This window comes from Stegodyphus dumicola, chromosome 8 (assembly GCF_044657685.1).
Source record: "Stegodyphus dumicola isolate Sdum_Otavi_A_Nest chromosome 8, ASM4465768v1".
In the NCBI taxonomy this organism is placed as follows: domain Eukaryota; kingdom Metazoa; phylum Arthropoda; class Arachnida; order Araneae; family Eresidae; genus Stegodyphus; species Stegodyphus dumicola.
Window position 1 is genome coordinate 157945684 of NC_140775.1, and position 16498 is coordinate 157962181.

At 32.4% G+C, this 16498-nt stretch overlaps 1 protein-coding gene across 1 annotated transcript in view; it reads right to left on the reverse strand.

The window, feature by feature from the left end:
* Nucleotides 1–342: 342 nt before the first annotated feature.
* LOC118187743 (protein qui-1-like) overlaps nucleotides 343–16498 on the reverse strand; it is a 148988-nt gene continuing 132832 nt past the window's right edge. The window contains exons 22-24 of the mRNA XM_035358018.2: nucleotides 10791–10989; nucleotides 8581–8817; nucleotides 343–5811 (exon numbers count right to left, since the gene is read on the reverse strand). Coding sequence (XP_035213909.1) covers nucleotides 5270–5811; nucleotides 8581–8817; nucleotides 10791–10989 — 978 coding nt within the window. The 3' untranslated portion in view covers nucleotides 343–5269. The remainder of the gene's footprint in view (nucleotides 5812–8580; nucleotides 8818–10790; nucleotides 10990–16498) is intronic.

Here is a 16498-nt window from a genome sequence, read left to right on the forward strand (position 1 = left end):
GCAGCAATTCTCCGTGTATTTCTGTCTCCCAATAGGATATTTGCCCAGTTCCCCCTTGCCTCTTTACATTATTTCGTTATTTAATTTCTAAATATGTCTGGGGGAATATATGATGAAAGACACTGATTTGGTGTAGAGTGATTATCATTTCTTTTGAGCGCAGAGTTTCTTGGCTATTTTCATTGTAGATTAATTTCCATGAAAAAAATCATTCCCCAAAATGTTTGCGACTGACACCAAGAATCTAGTCATCATTACTCAGAATGCTTTGGAAGTATCTTGCCTTTTACCACCGTCATTGCCAGATTTAGTGAATGTAATCAAGAAATACAGAAGCATATATAGGGAAACATCTTTTTAATATACTATCAGGCACTGCTGTACATTGGTGTAGGAAAAGTATACATAGAATTACGTATGTCTGCAACTTTTATAGATTGTCCATAAGCACAACGTTTAAGATAAAGTTCCAAATGGCACACAGAATCTTCAGATTGTGTACCAACGTTACAGATCATATGCCGGATATATTAAATACTTCAAAAACATACAGTAAAAAATAATCTTTTCTTAAATTACATCGCAATGAAGAAATACGAAAAAAATATTTAAGTTCAGAGGTACAAGATAGTAGTAATCTAAAATATATCAATATTTAAAATTCTATTGTAGAAGATTTCTGATTTAATAGAATATGTATGCTTTACTGCACATTCGGAAAATGACAGAAAACTATAAACAAAGAATAAAACTACAGATTTGTGCAAATGTTAGTGGATAAAATTGAAATGATCTGCGAAGATATTACACAACAATTTGGAAGTTCTAGTTTTTTGTATAACATGAAGTGCAGTACACGTACATTTTTATGTGACGATGAAAAGGAAAGAATGTTTTGTGAAAAGGACATCATAGTTTTGAACGTACATGAGAAAATTTCTTTGGTTTGCTAGCAGTTGATCAATTAGCATAGCTGCCTACTGAAGGGAGAAATAAATAGAAAATATGTTGCATTACAAAACGTCGAAAACAGGCACACGTTTTTTGCAGTTTCTATGACACAAATTGTGATCACATTGTGATATAAACATTACGAATGAACTCCACATAGTGCGTTACTTCCTTACAAAGAATCTATCCTCAAGTGGCAATAAGCATATAAAGCATTTGTGTGAAAACACAGATGAAAATGGAATTATCAAATTTTTATGGAGAACGCAGTGAAGAACAACTTCTGACACGATGCAATTTCAAGTGCATTTGAAATCAGTTATGGCAAATATTTCCACATAAGCTATAAAATTTACTGAATAATCAAACAAACTATATAAAGATGCAATTTTAAATACTTTTAAGTAAAGAGTGCATAAAAATATTCCCACGCTAAATAAATCATGTATAAATTGTATTTTGAATTTGTAAATATTTGTATTTTGTAAATACTATTTTATTTGTTATTTTTGTATATTGTTATATTAATACATAAATATTATTTTATTTGTTATTATTGTATATTGTTATATTAATACATAAATATTATTTTATTTGTATATATTTATATATGTAAATATCATTAATAGTATTATTATTTTGTGAATATTTATAATTTGTAAATATTTGTGTTTGAATATGTAAATTTGTAAATATTTGTATTTTGAATATAATTAATCATATATAATTTGCTTTTGTATATAAAATTTGTACAATATTTTGAACAATTCATGATAAAAATTTCTTTTCAAAGAAAGTGTCAATTAACGTAAGCATTCAAACTGCAACAACGTTGATCAAGTAGCACTTTAGGAAGGAAAAAAATTTAAAATTTTCCCCGGCTTCTTCATAAGATAATTATTAAACTAGATTTATCACAATAAAGACCTTCTAGAGAGGGAATTATGTAATATGCAAAACTGGAGTTGAAAAATGCTTTAGAAGTTTACTGATTTATCCCATTTTCTCTCTCTCGAAAAAACGTACTTACGATTAATATTAATTTAAAAAATGAAATAATAATAATATAAAAATAAATTAATAATATAAACCTAAATTAATAATATAACATGATAACATAAAAATAATTATTTAATTAGTTCTTAATATCTATTTAATTAATTCTTAATAATTACTTAATTAATTCATTATCGAGAGAAAATGATGGAATTTTGAAATGTATATGCTTCTATGGAAAATTTTTCATCTCAAGCAATGTAATTCCGAGACCATCATGAAATCGGCATTCGAAAATTCAACACGCATAGTTATCTTTAGCAATACGTATAAAATTCTCAAAATATGTTAATTAATAAATTCTGAGAAGACTTTGATAGTGTGCAATGGATTTATTTTTATTTGAAAAATTTGACTTTGAGAAATACCTGTCTTCGTGGAATTCTATCCCTCTTCGACGAAAAAAATTTAAGTTTTCTACGTTATTGAGAGGTGCTACGTGACCAAAATCATCAACCTTATTTTTATTACTTGAAATATGAATATGGATCTGATGAGCTGTTGATGAGCTGTTCTGTGAGTGTTGTATTATTTTTAGAAAATCCTATTTGCTTTCTAAAATGCAAAAGAATTAGCTTCTTGAAATTTTCCAGAATTATTTACGAATTACAATGATTAATGGATTTGAAGCACCGAATGAATTTCGACTGTAATTAATTAATTTGAATATTCAAATATATTCTGATTGTTCACAATTTAAGTTAACCAAACGACAATAATGAGACCTGCTTAACGTTGACTGAAGCATAGTATTAACCCTTGATTTTCTGACATGTGTCACCGTATTTAGACATTAACGAGGCTTTGTTCTCATTGGTACGTCAAAAAAGGAGGCTGACCTGTTCTGACCATTGTCATACACACTTCACTGTAGTTGTATAACCATAGAACCTTCTTGCGAGGTTTATTTAAAGTAAACGCTAAAAATCAAACTAAAAATAACTCTTTGCATATCTTATTAATAAAGACTTCCGAAATAAATGTTTCTTGTTTCTTACTTCTGTTCTCTCAATATAATGTAAAGGAAAAGAAATAACTTATTTAATTTCAAATGACATCTTTCCAAGTAAATTAAAACGATTGCTTTGAAGAAAATTTGGCACATTAACATGCATCACAGTTTCTACCTTCTTACTCGTTTTTCGGAACATTATACAGTTTAATTTCATTTTAGAAAATGATTTAATGCATATATTTGTTACATCAAGAAGTGTAGTTAAAGGGTATCAAATATTAGCCAGATTTGTTTAAAATAAATCTTTTCTTTTCCTCTTTCGAATGATGTTTTGGTGCTTATTGCAATACTTGCCATAACTGAATTTGAATTTCTTTTTTAAGTGTGACCTCAGATGGAAACAAATATTTCGATTCAATATATTATTAAAAATATTGGTTTCTTATACAAAAGTAAGAGATGGGACAATTTCAATGAAAATATTAATATTTTTTATACAATTTCATGTACATGATAAGTTAGGTTAATTGGTTAATTTATTACGGCAAAGCACGACAGAGCTATTGTGGAGAACTTTTTAAGGGACATTATTAGCTCGCATTCACGTTACACATGAGGAAAATTACGAAAACTCTGATGTAGATGACACGTTCCACAGGCTTCAAGCATAGGAGGAATTACTAGTGTTTAACGATCTTACCACTCGCCCGATGCCAAGCTTGTAAGTACGCGAATTATGTATGTACATGTTTATTTATAAATCAGGTTGGAAATAATCTGAAATTAAAAAAAAAAAAAAAAAAAAAAAAACTGCATAACAATTTTTTTCTGATTATTTTATTATGTTAATAAATACTGCCCAAATTTTTAATAATGTGGATTATCAGATCTCCGAAAGGAATTTGCCCATATGCTACGAAAATTTTTGTGTTTTATAAACTGTAATCAAAAGAAACTTCTCTGTTAACATTTAATAAGAAAAATCACTAAAAAACAAATTACATTTTATTAGATAGCTTCAAAAGAATTCTGGCAGCTTTGTATGACTCAGACGAAGGAGTCAGCAATTCAACAGGACGCTTGTAGATAATGCAACATGTATAATTGTAGCAGTTAGGTTATTTTGAAGGAGGATTACATGAAAAATGTGCAATGCCTCCGCCAGGACTCGAACCTGGACCTCTTGAAATAGGCGCCGAGTGTGGTACCCTTACACCACGAAGGCATTCATAAAAGGAGGGAGAAATTACCTGATATACTCCCCCTTTTAAAGGGCGACTAGGGATTAGGGCACCCAGTCGCCAAATCCTGGTGATAAAGAATCATCATTCACCACCTTTTAGTTCGGGCGACACTATAGAGTCATTAGGTTATTTGGAAGCAAAGTACATAAAAAATGTGCAGTGCTCTCAGCGGAACTCGAACCTGAACCTCTCGAAATGTGCGCGGAGTATGCTACCGTTACACCACGAAAGCATGTAGAAAATAGCATATTTAATTAAAAACAATTGTAATAAATACATTGGAATTGTTGAGATTTTCTCAAAATTTCTTGCAACTAAAATAACTGAAATAAAATATGAGGTCATATGTATGAAGACCTGCAAAGTGAGCTGCGGAAATTTTTCTGTAACAGTAACAAAAAAACAAACAAAAAAAAACTTTAGCCTTAAAGACAAAGTAACATTTGGTATTTAACAGAATGTGTCGTATTTATTACTGTAACAATGGACGTTTTGTAAATGTAATCACTTTTTAATTTAAATTTTACTTAAAGGGATTACTCCATACTAAATATGTAGTGTGTACATTTTTAGAATGTGTCTATAATAAAATAATTTGTGATTCCAGATGAATTCGGTTTATCTGATACATTGATGTTTGTTCAAAAAATGGGAAATAAATTCATTTCACGCACCTAAGGAACATACATGTGCAATATGTCATACGAATACTATTGATATGCATAGTTGTAAATGCTTTAAGCTTAAAGATATTATTTGAAAAAAACTTGAAAAACATAGCTAATTAACTGAACATAAACATTAATTACCAGGTATTGAAAGAAATATTGTTTATAGGAATGTTTATACCTCGCGCATAAAAAATGATGCTGGATTTCTTTCCAAGGTTATATTCTGGGATGTTATAATTGTGTTTTTATTTCCAAAAATAGTGTGTCAAGAAACGCTTATTTTAAATAAAATATTGACTCGAAATATTTGCTTTTTCTCTGAATGAGTGCTGTATCCGAAATAGGATGTGGAACACAAGTCATTGCAATACTTCATATATACACATATACAATTAAGATATTGTGCACACAGCGGACTGCTTTACCACAGATATATTGGCACCTTCTTGGCTGCCGTTAGAATTGGCACCCGTCTCTTCCAGACTGGCTGCTCTGCTTAAAGATTTCAGTTTTGGAGTAAGTCGCCCAAAATCAGTCACTTTCCTCTGTTGCTCGAGATCTTTCACCAGCCCTTGCGGAGATAACAATTGCTGAGGAGCTGTTTGCTGGGTCATGAACTCTGGGAAGCAGGCAAACATGCTTTGTTGCTTTTTTAGCATCTTGTGCTTGGGTAATTTAGCTTTGGGTTGTAAATCGGAAGAGTGAGGGATACCACGTCCCCCTAATCGACCATCCCAGACAGTGCCAGCTAGGTGTAGGTGCTCTCTTGATCCGAATGGGGAAGGAACTCTTCGAAAATCTTCCAGACTCAAACCCAGATCGTGTTTTGGGGACGCTGATCTCAGATCCCAGTAAAATGAGTCAAATGATTGCTCGCGCTTCAGATTGCCACGAAGTAGAACTCTTTGGGGAACAACTCCTCTCCAAGAATGCCCTAGAATAAAATAGAAGGTGAGCATTGTTGAAAGAAAGATTTTACAACACATTTAAAACAGTACCTCAGTCTGTAACTGATGTTAAGCAATGTTGGGTGTTATTCATTGTAGTAAATTAGCAATAAGAGCTTTGCACACACGATTTAATTAAATACACGTAACGTTTGTCCAAATCAGAAAAGTCAAGGTCCAGTGTTTCAATAACCTATTATTTCACACCAAAATTGACCTAAAATTTATTGGCATTAAACTATACGATTGCCTATCGATATTCGTTCTACAGCTGTGTTATTTCTGTATGGTATTTAACGACAGGTAGTGCTTATATTCTGCATATTAAATAGAGCTATCGCATATGAGAATATTAGATAATTCTGTCACTGCTGAAATTTAAAAGAAACCTTGATTTACTGGTTAAGAAATTTGAGAGGATACTTGGAAATAATTGAAATCACATTCATCTATAATTATATTATGCAGGGAAAAATTGTGCTGGAAATTTGATTTACTCAGTTTTATTTTAGTTAAAAGCTACTTTTTAAGGTTTCAATGAATTCTTTTCATCCGACTGCTTCAGTCGAAATTCGCTTGCAGGATTACTAATTCTTATATGAAGTTTTTTGAATGAAACTTAAAGGAGACATTTTTACTAGTGATGCGTTTATTAATAATAAAGAAATGAACACTTACTGCTTGTCTTCAAGAATGGGCTTTCAGGCGTTCAAAAATATATTTGTTTCTTACTAACTGAAGCATTTGTTCGGAAGTACTTGGAAAATCTTTTATTTTGGAACTGGAAAATTAATTCGGGCTGAAATAAAACTTAACAATCAGTGTGTCAATCGATGAGTACGGTCCTCTTGAATTTCACATTCACGAAATTTGGAAGAACAAATTAAAGCGATTATGAACGTTATAGCTTCATTCTAAAACCTTGTATTCTAGCTACTGTCTCCACAACGATTGTGTTGCTGTTAAAAATACAAAGACGAATGATATATAGAAGTCGATTGTTATAATAACTGAAGCAAAGCTTTTTGAAGTATTATTACTACAGAACTGATATTAAATAGGAATTCATAAATGCAACTAAATAAGTAAAAATGATGCTTTTGTTAAGGAAAAGAAACAAAGAGAAAACCTCCAAGGTGTAGGAAGCAATTGCCTATTTTAGGAGGAAAATCGCTTATACCAATCTTATTATCTACAACTGATTCAACTGGGCAGTATAATAATTACCGATGGCCGAAGTTTAGTGAATTTATACTAAACTGGCTTGTAGAGTCATTAGGTTCTTTTAAAGCCGGAAGACATGAAAAATGAGTAGTGCTCTCGCCGAGACTCGAATCACGGACCCCTCGAATATGCGCCGCGTGTGCTGGCCATTACACCACGAAGGCACACGAAGCAGGCGGGAGAAATGCCTTATATACCCTCTTTTAAAGGGCGACTGGAGATTAAGGCATCCAATCGCCAAATCCTGGTGGGGAAGAATCGTCATCCACCAGCTTTTTTAGTTAGGACGCCGCTGTAGAGTCATTAGGTTATTTTGAAGCAGGAAATCATGAAAAATTAACAATGCTTTACCCGAGACTCTAATCATGGTCCTCTCGAATACGCACCGAGTGTGCTGAATACTACACTACAAAGGCATGATAAGGACGCGGGAGAAATACCTTATAGGCTATATATAATGCGATACAAAATGCTAACAGAACTTTGTGAATATCTTCCAGGAATGAATAGTTTGGGAATGATTTATGAAGTTCTGTACCCTACAAGACAAACTTTTAGAAAGATTCGTGCAGATTAATAAAAGAAGTGTTTCTATATATCTCAGACATTTGATGTTTATTCCAGCTCAATTTGGACATGTCGAAATCAATGGCAATAGGGAAGAAAGGCTTCTGTTTTCCCTGCACCTTCCTTACATCGGTCATTGTCATGAATTCATTTGAAAGAAGAGTACTCATCACAGGCAGAATCTGGATCCGAGTGTTAATTTCAATGCCACATTAGTATAACTGTTATATTTATTAGATTTTCTAGAATATGTATAAATCTGAAAAACTGTAGATTTGCCATCTAGATTTTAATACACCCATATCTTCAAATAGTAATAGGACAAATTTTAGAAATGAACTGAAACATAATTTTAAGCAGAAACAATTGGAATTCATTTACAGTTTAAACTTTAATACGGTGTTGGTACTTCTGCAGCCAAAAAGATACAAGCTAAAACTAAGCCAGAAAGTTAAATATTTTAGTTCAGATAAAACTAAGTATAGTGAAGGGACTTCTAAAGTAAACAATAAAGATACAGATACTTGAATTTCTATGATAAGATATAAAATGTGAATAAGGTGGGGGAAAAACATTCAAATTCAAATTATTGTTTTTTATTCAATGTTTTTATTCTCCAGTTATAACCATATGGCCCCTCTCGTTTTCTAGAGTATTTGCCATACCTCTGTCAGGTATTACTTACCAACACTTCTATATTATTATCTTATTACTTTGAGAGGCATTATTGAAGAGTTTTCAGAGTAATTAACAGAAAGGAAATGATGAAGATAAGCACATCAAAAGTGATGGAAGTCAGCATGCAATGATAAAGACCATTATACCACTCTGATTTCCATCGCTTCTGTATGCTGTTAAAGTAAGAAATAAAATATCACAGAGTTTTCAACATCAAAATTTTGATTACATTACTCAAAGCTGCATGCATATTCCGTGCTTGCTCAAGGGAATGGAGTAACTCTTACCTGAAGTTTTAGCTTCTTCTGTAACTGGTGTTCCAGGTGGTAGATCTAAGATCATACCTTTAGTTGGATTGTTGTGCAGTTTGAGGAATGGAACTACATTTTGGTTAGCCAGCTGAAGCACTACTTGGGAAAGATTTAGAGCACCAGCCATATTGAGGATGGTTTGGTGAATACCTAGCACAGCCAACCGAACACCGGTACTTGTGCTCCAAATGCCTAAAGTGTTATCATCAGCAGCTACGTAGAGAAAAACATACAAACGTTTGCATTAATTGAACTTAAAAGTCATTTAAATAAAAGTCATTAAAAGAAAACTACAATCTGACACTAAAAACCTTAAAATCACACAATAACTACAATTTGAAACTTCAGTTTACAATCATATAAGTCGAAGAATTCATCATAGTAATTTCAAATTGATAAAAATATTTTAAGAGTTAAAAAATAGAAAAACAGCGAAGGATAAAAAGAAATATCAACCAGATCTATGTACGCAGATTTAAAATGAAGGCAAACTTAAAAAATTCTAAGTAGGCAGACTTTAAACAATGAAGACAATGCTATGTAGGCAGACTTGAATAATTCTAATTTAAGCATATACGTTACCGTTATACTCAAGGATAAATCTCCAAAATTTTAATCAAGAGGACATAAAATCTTGTATCTAAAATCAGAAACAAATGACAGAATAGCGATTTTCTAACCACAGGTGATGCGGAGATTTATTTAATAAGGAAAGGAATTAATCATTGAAGATCGAAGATGCAGCTGCGTATCTATTTCATGAAATCGCTTATTGCTTCGAAAAATATTCCTTTAAAATGGTAATATTTTTTATCAGAAAGCAAAATCCACGAATTGAAAGGAGAAAAGTCTTCTTTCGAAGTAATAATAACTAATCACATCGAAGATCTTTACCTATCTCAGTTTACTAGTCTACTTTACGTGCTATCTCTTGTTTAAGTGTTGATCATTTATGTGGTTCCAAATTTCTCATCAACTTTCAGTCAAAAGTAATATCTAATGCAATTACCATTTCCTATTGATTTAAATTAAAAGATACAAAATAACTTCAAGATATAATCTAATTCTGCTTAGCTGAAGAAACCAAAATAGATCTTCTGGACGTGCAGTCTAGTTCAGTCGCCTTACATTGAATGCACCAGAATAAATCATTCTCGATAAGCAGAGACTGGGTAGTTTCTATTTATGGAACTGTATTGAGCGATTCGTCACAGTAGCATGTAAGCCAATCTATGGCTGAATATTAATCTCTTGTGTTTAAAATTTTTGTTACTTGTTTAGTGTTGTAATCGCTTGTTTTTAAAATTTTACTTGCTGCATACCTTTATCTTGCATGTGTTTTATTCAAACCTTTTTTGTTATAAAACTGATAATTTAACTGAAAAATTAAAAGAATTTTTGTGGTACACTATTACTTCAAAGTAACTACATCGGTACTATTTGGTACACTCGGTGATCCAAAAGTAAGAGGAAAAAATCAATAATTCAAAAATTATAAACAATAGCATGATTCGGTTTTCACAAAATGCACAGAAAGAGAGTGCGTTTTTTAAAGAAAGTTTTTTGTTGCCAAGGTAGTTACTCCTTTTCACCGACAGGTTTTGCTGCTGTTCCGTCAAGAGTTTATATAGTGCTCTATTTCAGATCACAATGCATCTAGAATTACAAATATTCAGTAAAACGCTAAACATTCACGAGACCGGGCATCAGGCGAGACTTGACAAACTGCATAGCATCCAAGAGGGTTCAACTGTAATTCCTTTCATATGATGGTAAATAACTTCTTTCAATATGGCCTTATAATGTCGGCTGACCTCTGAGACTTAAAATTGCAAATATTTTTGCAATAAATAATTTGATTATTAAAAAAAACTGATATTTGCTTTTCATTTCTGTAAAAATTGTTAAGTTGCTTTCATCTTTACCTTCAGTTAATTGAATTTTATGTATTATTGCAGAGTTGGGTTATCTTTGGTAACGTAAACTAGTATGACAGACTTGGAGTTAATCATCGCTTCGCCTGAAAAGAACCACAGAGTCTTGATAAGGTTTAAAATAACTTTTTTATGAAATCAGAACTTTAATCAGAACTTAATGTTGAATCCTAATTTAGAGTGAAGAAGTGATCAATCCAACTTTACAAACTTTTAATTTTACTGAGAGAAACAGAGATGAAGAAATCATACCAGATATTGCCAATGTTCCATCCAAGGTAAGTTTGACGCATGTAACATTCTCAGTATGACCACGTAGTGTGAAATTGTCATTCCCTGTTGTAAGATCCCAGACGATCAAATTGCAGTCAGCTGATCCTGATACTGCAAGTGAAGGACTGAGGGGGGCGCAGGCTGCACACGTAACAGGACCTTCATGACCAACTAGAACCTAGACATTGAAAGAAACTATGCTTAAGCCATTTATTTCTGTGAAATAGTATTACAAAGTAAGTGGTTAAAGTTCTTTCCCAGCTTAGGTATAACTACTTGGCGTGTTTATTTTGCATTAAGAAATAATGTCTTCCAGAAAGAAAGTAATTAAATTCAGTGAAGATATATATATTCGCTAATAAATTTCAAGAAATATAAATAAGCATCGTATGTTTTATGATTCGGAGAGTATGTAAATGATATCTGCCATGCTTGTCAGTTTAGCGATGATTTATATTTCACATAAATCTAATTATAACATGTTTTTGTTACTTACAAACAGGACTTTACAAAAGAAATATTTATTACAATATTACTACTAGACTTTATAAAATAATAAAGAAGACATTATAGACTTTATAAAAGAAAGTTTGAAAAAAATATATTGGAAGGAATACCCACAGTTTTAAACGTTTTTTAACTCAGGTATTCTCAACAATTACAACATTTTATCAGCCGCACTGGTTAAAAACCAGACTCAAACTCCGATGCGACCACACTACCGAAGTTCTCCAGACAACACCAATTTTCAACTGATGGTCTGTCTCGCTTGCTGGTCCTTAGCCGCGAGAAGGAGGCAGATGATTGGTGAACTGCGGACAGACACATGACAATATCCATTTCTTTTTCTAATACATTCTCGTAAAGGATTATCATCTTCTTTGCACAGCTATCTGATAAATCAAATAATTAGGAAACTAATTAATTTAATTATTATTTAATGCTATATTTAGCATGCCTTTTCCCACAAATTACGAAAATTCACTTCTTTTCCAAAGCTTTCATAAACAACCTCGTAAATAATCACAAAAAAATTATCTCAATTGTCATAAATGTAACGACATAAACACTAGTTTCTTAACCTTTTGAGGCCGGGGCTTTGGTAGCAGTAAAAGCTACCAAAAGACGGGAAATCTTGAACCGAATGCTTTCCCCCCATTAAGAAATCACCTCCTATTTGCAACAAAGATTCTTGTGTAGTTTAATGGATTCTCAGAGGGGTGCATCTATGTCGCAAAAGGGAGATCTTTGAAAGAGATAAGTGGTTGAAAACCCAGGGACGTCAAATTTGACATTTCACCCCACTTTTCAGCCTGTAAAATGGGAGAAAAAGACATAGCCAATAAAGTGGACAACCCCGTCCATTCAAACAGGGAATACAACTACCAATATATTGGCCATCCGTCTACAAAAGGTTAAACAGGTATGATACGTTAAGTTTAAACTTTAATTACTTTCTAAAAAGGAAACTTTTATTGTGCATAGAAATCTTCAAACAAATTTAATGTATTAACTAATGAATTTCTTCCATTCATTTGAATTCAGTTCCATTCAGAAGAAAATTTAAATACATGACCAGAGTTATAATACTAGTATGTGTCAAAGGATTTCTGAATTTTCTTGTTTTGTCATGTAAAACGTTTGAAGTCGCCCAAAAATGTGTTAGTCATATTGTAATTTCTGCTCTGTTTTATTACCCTAAACTTAGCTAGAAATTAGATGACTTAGGGATCTTAAACTCAGGAGTGTTAAACTCTGTTACTAGTCTTAAACTCAGGAGAAGGATATAAAGAACACTTTATTAACTGAAATAAATTTCGCAGATGGCACCAATTCGTGTTTACAAAAACCAACACTTTTGGCTTAACTCAAAAAAGTAATGACTAACTTAAATGAAGTTCAGTTTCGCTTTACAGATTCACAGGTTAATTATCGTGCAGGCTGTCTCTGACTCAAAAGTAGGCGTAACGGTAAGACGGGCTCAATGCCACAGATATCTAATCGCTAGCGAAAGCAATACAATAACGTGGCTTTCACATGACCTCCCAAAACCTTCCCTTAAATGCTAACTTCTTTCTACCTCATTTGAATACACGCGCTCTAGATCATTTACATTCTGGTAAGAAAGTATGAGTTGAACACAAGAGCGATAGGAAAACTTTCTTAAACATAAATTATCTGTTAAGTAAATTAAATTAATCCCCACAATATTACGCGTGATGTTATAATAAATATTATATTTTATACAAGAGCTAGGCTTAAACCTTTTTCAATTATTCAATGTTTTCGGCACTCATTCCAAGGATTTATATGACGTAAATATGTAAATTACAAAGGAAATTTAATAGATGAATCAAGTTAACCTTTAATTACTGTGACTTTAAATTGTCGCATAAGTACTGTGAGCGGTCTCGAGACCGCTCCTGCTAAAAACAAAATAAGATATTGTTTTTTTTTTTTTTTTTTTTTTTCTTATTTGAATAAATATTATTTAATTTCATATATTTAACTTCTTCACGAAGATATAAAGCAATTTTATACTTAAACCAATTCATTAAAATAAAATATATACTATCCTCCTATTTGCAACAAAGATTCAAAGATAATAATTCCTTCGCTTACATATCTGGATGGAAGTAGTAGATTTTAAAATTCAACTTTTTTATTTTGCATTAAAATTTACGATAAGAATGCTTTAATAAGAATATAGAAAATTAACTTTTATTTTAAAAATTATAATTCGAGCTGCATTTCTACTGCTTTGTAGACAAGCTGATTCTTTGCATGCTATATATTTGTAAGCGGTTTTCCTTTTTTTGCTCGGTGAACAAATATAGCACGTTCTTTTTTTTTATCTAATTTATCGTCTTCAATCGCAATGTTTCCTTCATCATCATTTATTCCGAAAACTCTTCTTATTGTAAGTTTGAGTTCTTTAGGTAAAAATGATGAAATTATCCTCCGTTTTACATGGTACTGCACCAATTGAATTGCCAATGAAATCTTTTCGTTTCATTTTCGGAGCCAATGGGATAAGATTGAAATAATACGAATGCATTTGTTGCACGGATAATACAAGTTTCTGAATAATATTGCCATATGTTAACGTCGGGTTCGACGAGCAGTTGAATAGATTGAACGAAGAACAATATTGTGACTACGAGTTCGAACACCCCTGTTGGGCTCTTGAATAGACATTTTTCCAATAAAAAGATTTCTTGTAGAAGGAGAACATGGATTTTCATTTTCATCGGCAGATGTTTCTGAAGTTGTGTCGTGGTCGTTCTCAATAATTTCATCATGGGAACTTTCATCAGAGAACTCTAAATTAGACCAATTTCGAACTATGTATTCAATTTGGTCTTAGGTAAGATATTTAGAACGTTTTCTGCACGCATTTGAAGCCATGTCAAGAATATTTATAAAAAAGCGAAATATGTAACAACAACGAAAAGTGAACTTTATCGGCCGAAATTTGAATCGTATCTGCTGTGATCGGTCCCACAGACCGCTGAGGAGGAAAAATTTTTAAAAGTGAAAGAATAAATATAGCTACCCAAATGCAACTTGGTATGTGACCTTGGACAACTGATTTAGGAAGGTACTAGGAATGGCAATATCCATTAATTATTCTAAGGGGTGGAAGCATTTAATGGAAAATGTCTCGAGGTCTGAGAGACCGCTCACAGTAGTTAAAGGTTAAGATGTGGTTATTTGCTGAAATAACACAAATGCTGAATTATTAACTATTAGATGGATATATTTCAGAGCTTTGTTTCATCCTCTAAATTAATATAATGTAGCTTAATAAAGTTTTTACTTAATGTCGTTTGTTATGTATGTTTAGGATTTTTTCATTTACTCTGAGATGACAGCAATTGATAGAAAAGTTAATGTAACTTTCGATACATCTAAGCTGCATGGAAAATAAATTTTATATATTGTTTCTTTAGTTCATATGAAACTGTAGGTGTCTATATGTTGAAAGTCTCAGATTTTATACTCTAGCAATTACAAACCATTAAACAGTGCTTTACGTTAAACCTTCTTTGAAGCTTTTTGTTTCATGTAGGTAAGTAGTTACTCTAGTTTACTAGGTTACACCACATAATTAAAATGAAGAACAAGCAGATGTTGAAAGAGAAAATTGTCGCAATCAGAAACTTCAGAAAACACTGCAATATCTCAAAGTGCTTAATATTTAAGTTTCAAAAAGATTTTAAAAATATAAGCGTCATAATTTGCAAACTGTCACTGGATGACTTGCATCACAGATGAAACTGGCGACTAGAAAAGCTATAGTCGCAGACGATTCGGAACATTTCCGGAACTCCCGATAGCCCCATCTGGCCCAAATGGAAATGAGTGTACCACCGAGAAGTTAAGCATTGTATTAGTGAACCTGAATAGAAGACCGAATTTCATTCAGTTTTTTTGTGATATATTAAGAGAATCATCTACTTGAATAAACCAAATGTTAAATGCTGACCTTTGCTGCTAACAGTTGGACAGACAAGAGAAAAGAACTGACATCTAAAAGTACAACACTCTTCAATCGCAAAGAAGTTTCGTTCATCATGATGATGCCAGACCACATGCCATTTCAATCACTCTGCAAAAGTTACTGAAACTTGGTTAGGAAGGTCTACCCTACTTAGTGTCTTTCCTTTGAACTTGCTTCCACAGACTACTGTCTCATTATAGAACATATTCACTCTCCAAAACTTCGATGATGAGGAAAATGTAAAAACAGCATTATAATGTTTTTTTTATGCTGAACACACAAGACATTTCCATTGTGGGATAAATCTATTACAATCTATTACCAACAAGACATGTATAATGATGGAGAATCTATACAAGCATAACTATTTTTTTTTTTTTTTTTGAGTTCTTCACCTTTTTCACCTTTGACCAAAAAAAAAAAAAAAAAAAAAACTCGTAGATTTTTTGGACACACTTTAGAAAAGGAAATCCTTAACATAAAAATAAGTTGTTCAAAATGGTAAATATAAATGGTGGGAAACATTTGCAATAATACTATTTTAACGTAAGTTATCTCCTCATGGAGATTATTGCATTTATTCAATAGAGAAAAAAACTCCCTTAAACTGTTGCTGTGCTTTTGTCTTACCATCAATGTTATTTATATTATTGATTTATATGTCTTATTCACTTATTGGTGGATTAACGAAGAAATGAATTATGTACGAGAGTCTAAAATACTGTTACACGTTTGAAGCAAATGCAGTGTGCTGCTGCATATTGTAGAGGGAACTGGTGAGTTGTACATTAAACTTTGAAACTTCATTTTTCGTGTGCCCGAGATTAATCATTAATCAAGATCGAGCTGAAAGTGGGCTACTGCATAGTATAATGATAGCGAGGCTAGAAAGGCAAAATATTTAACCTTTTGAGGCCGGGGCTTTGGTAGCAGTGAAAGCTACCAAAGGACGGGGAATCTTGAACCGAATGCTTTCCCCCTATAAGAAATCACCTCCTATTTGCAACAAAGATTCTTGTATGTAGTTTAATGGATTCTCAGAGGGGTGCATCTATGTCGCAAAAGGAAGATCTTTGAAAGAGATAAGTGGTTATAGGGAGGGACGTCAAATTTGACATTTCAACCCACTTTTCAGCCTGGAAAATGGGGGAAAAAGACATGGCCACTAAAGTGGGCAACCCTG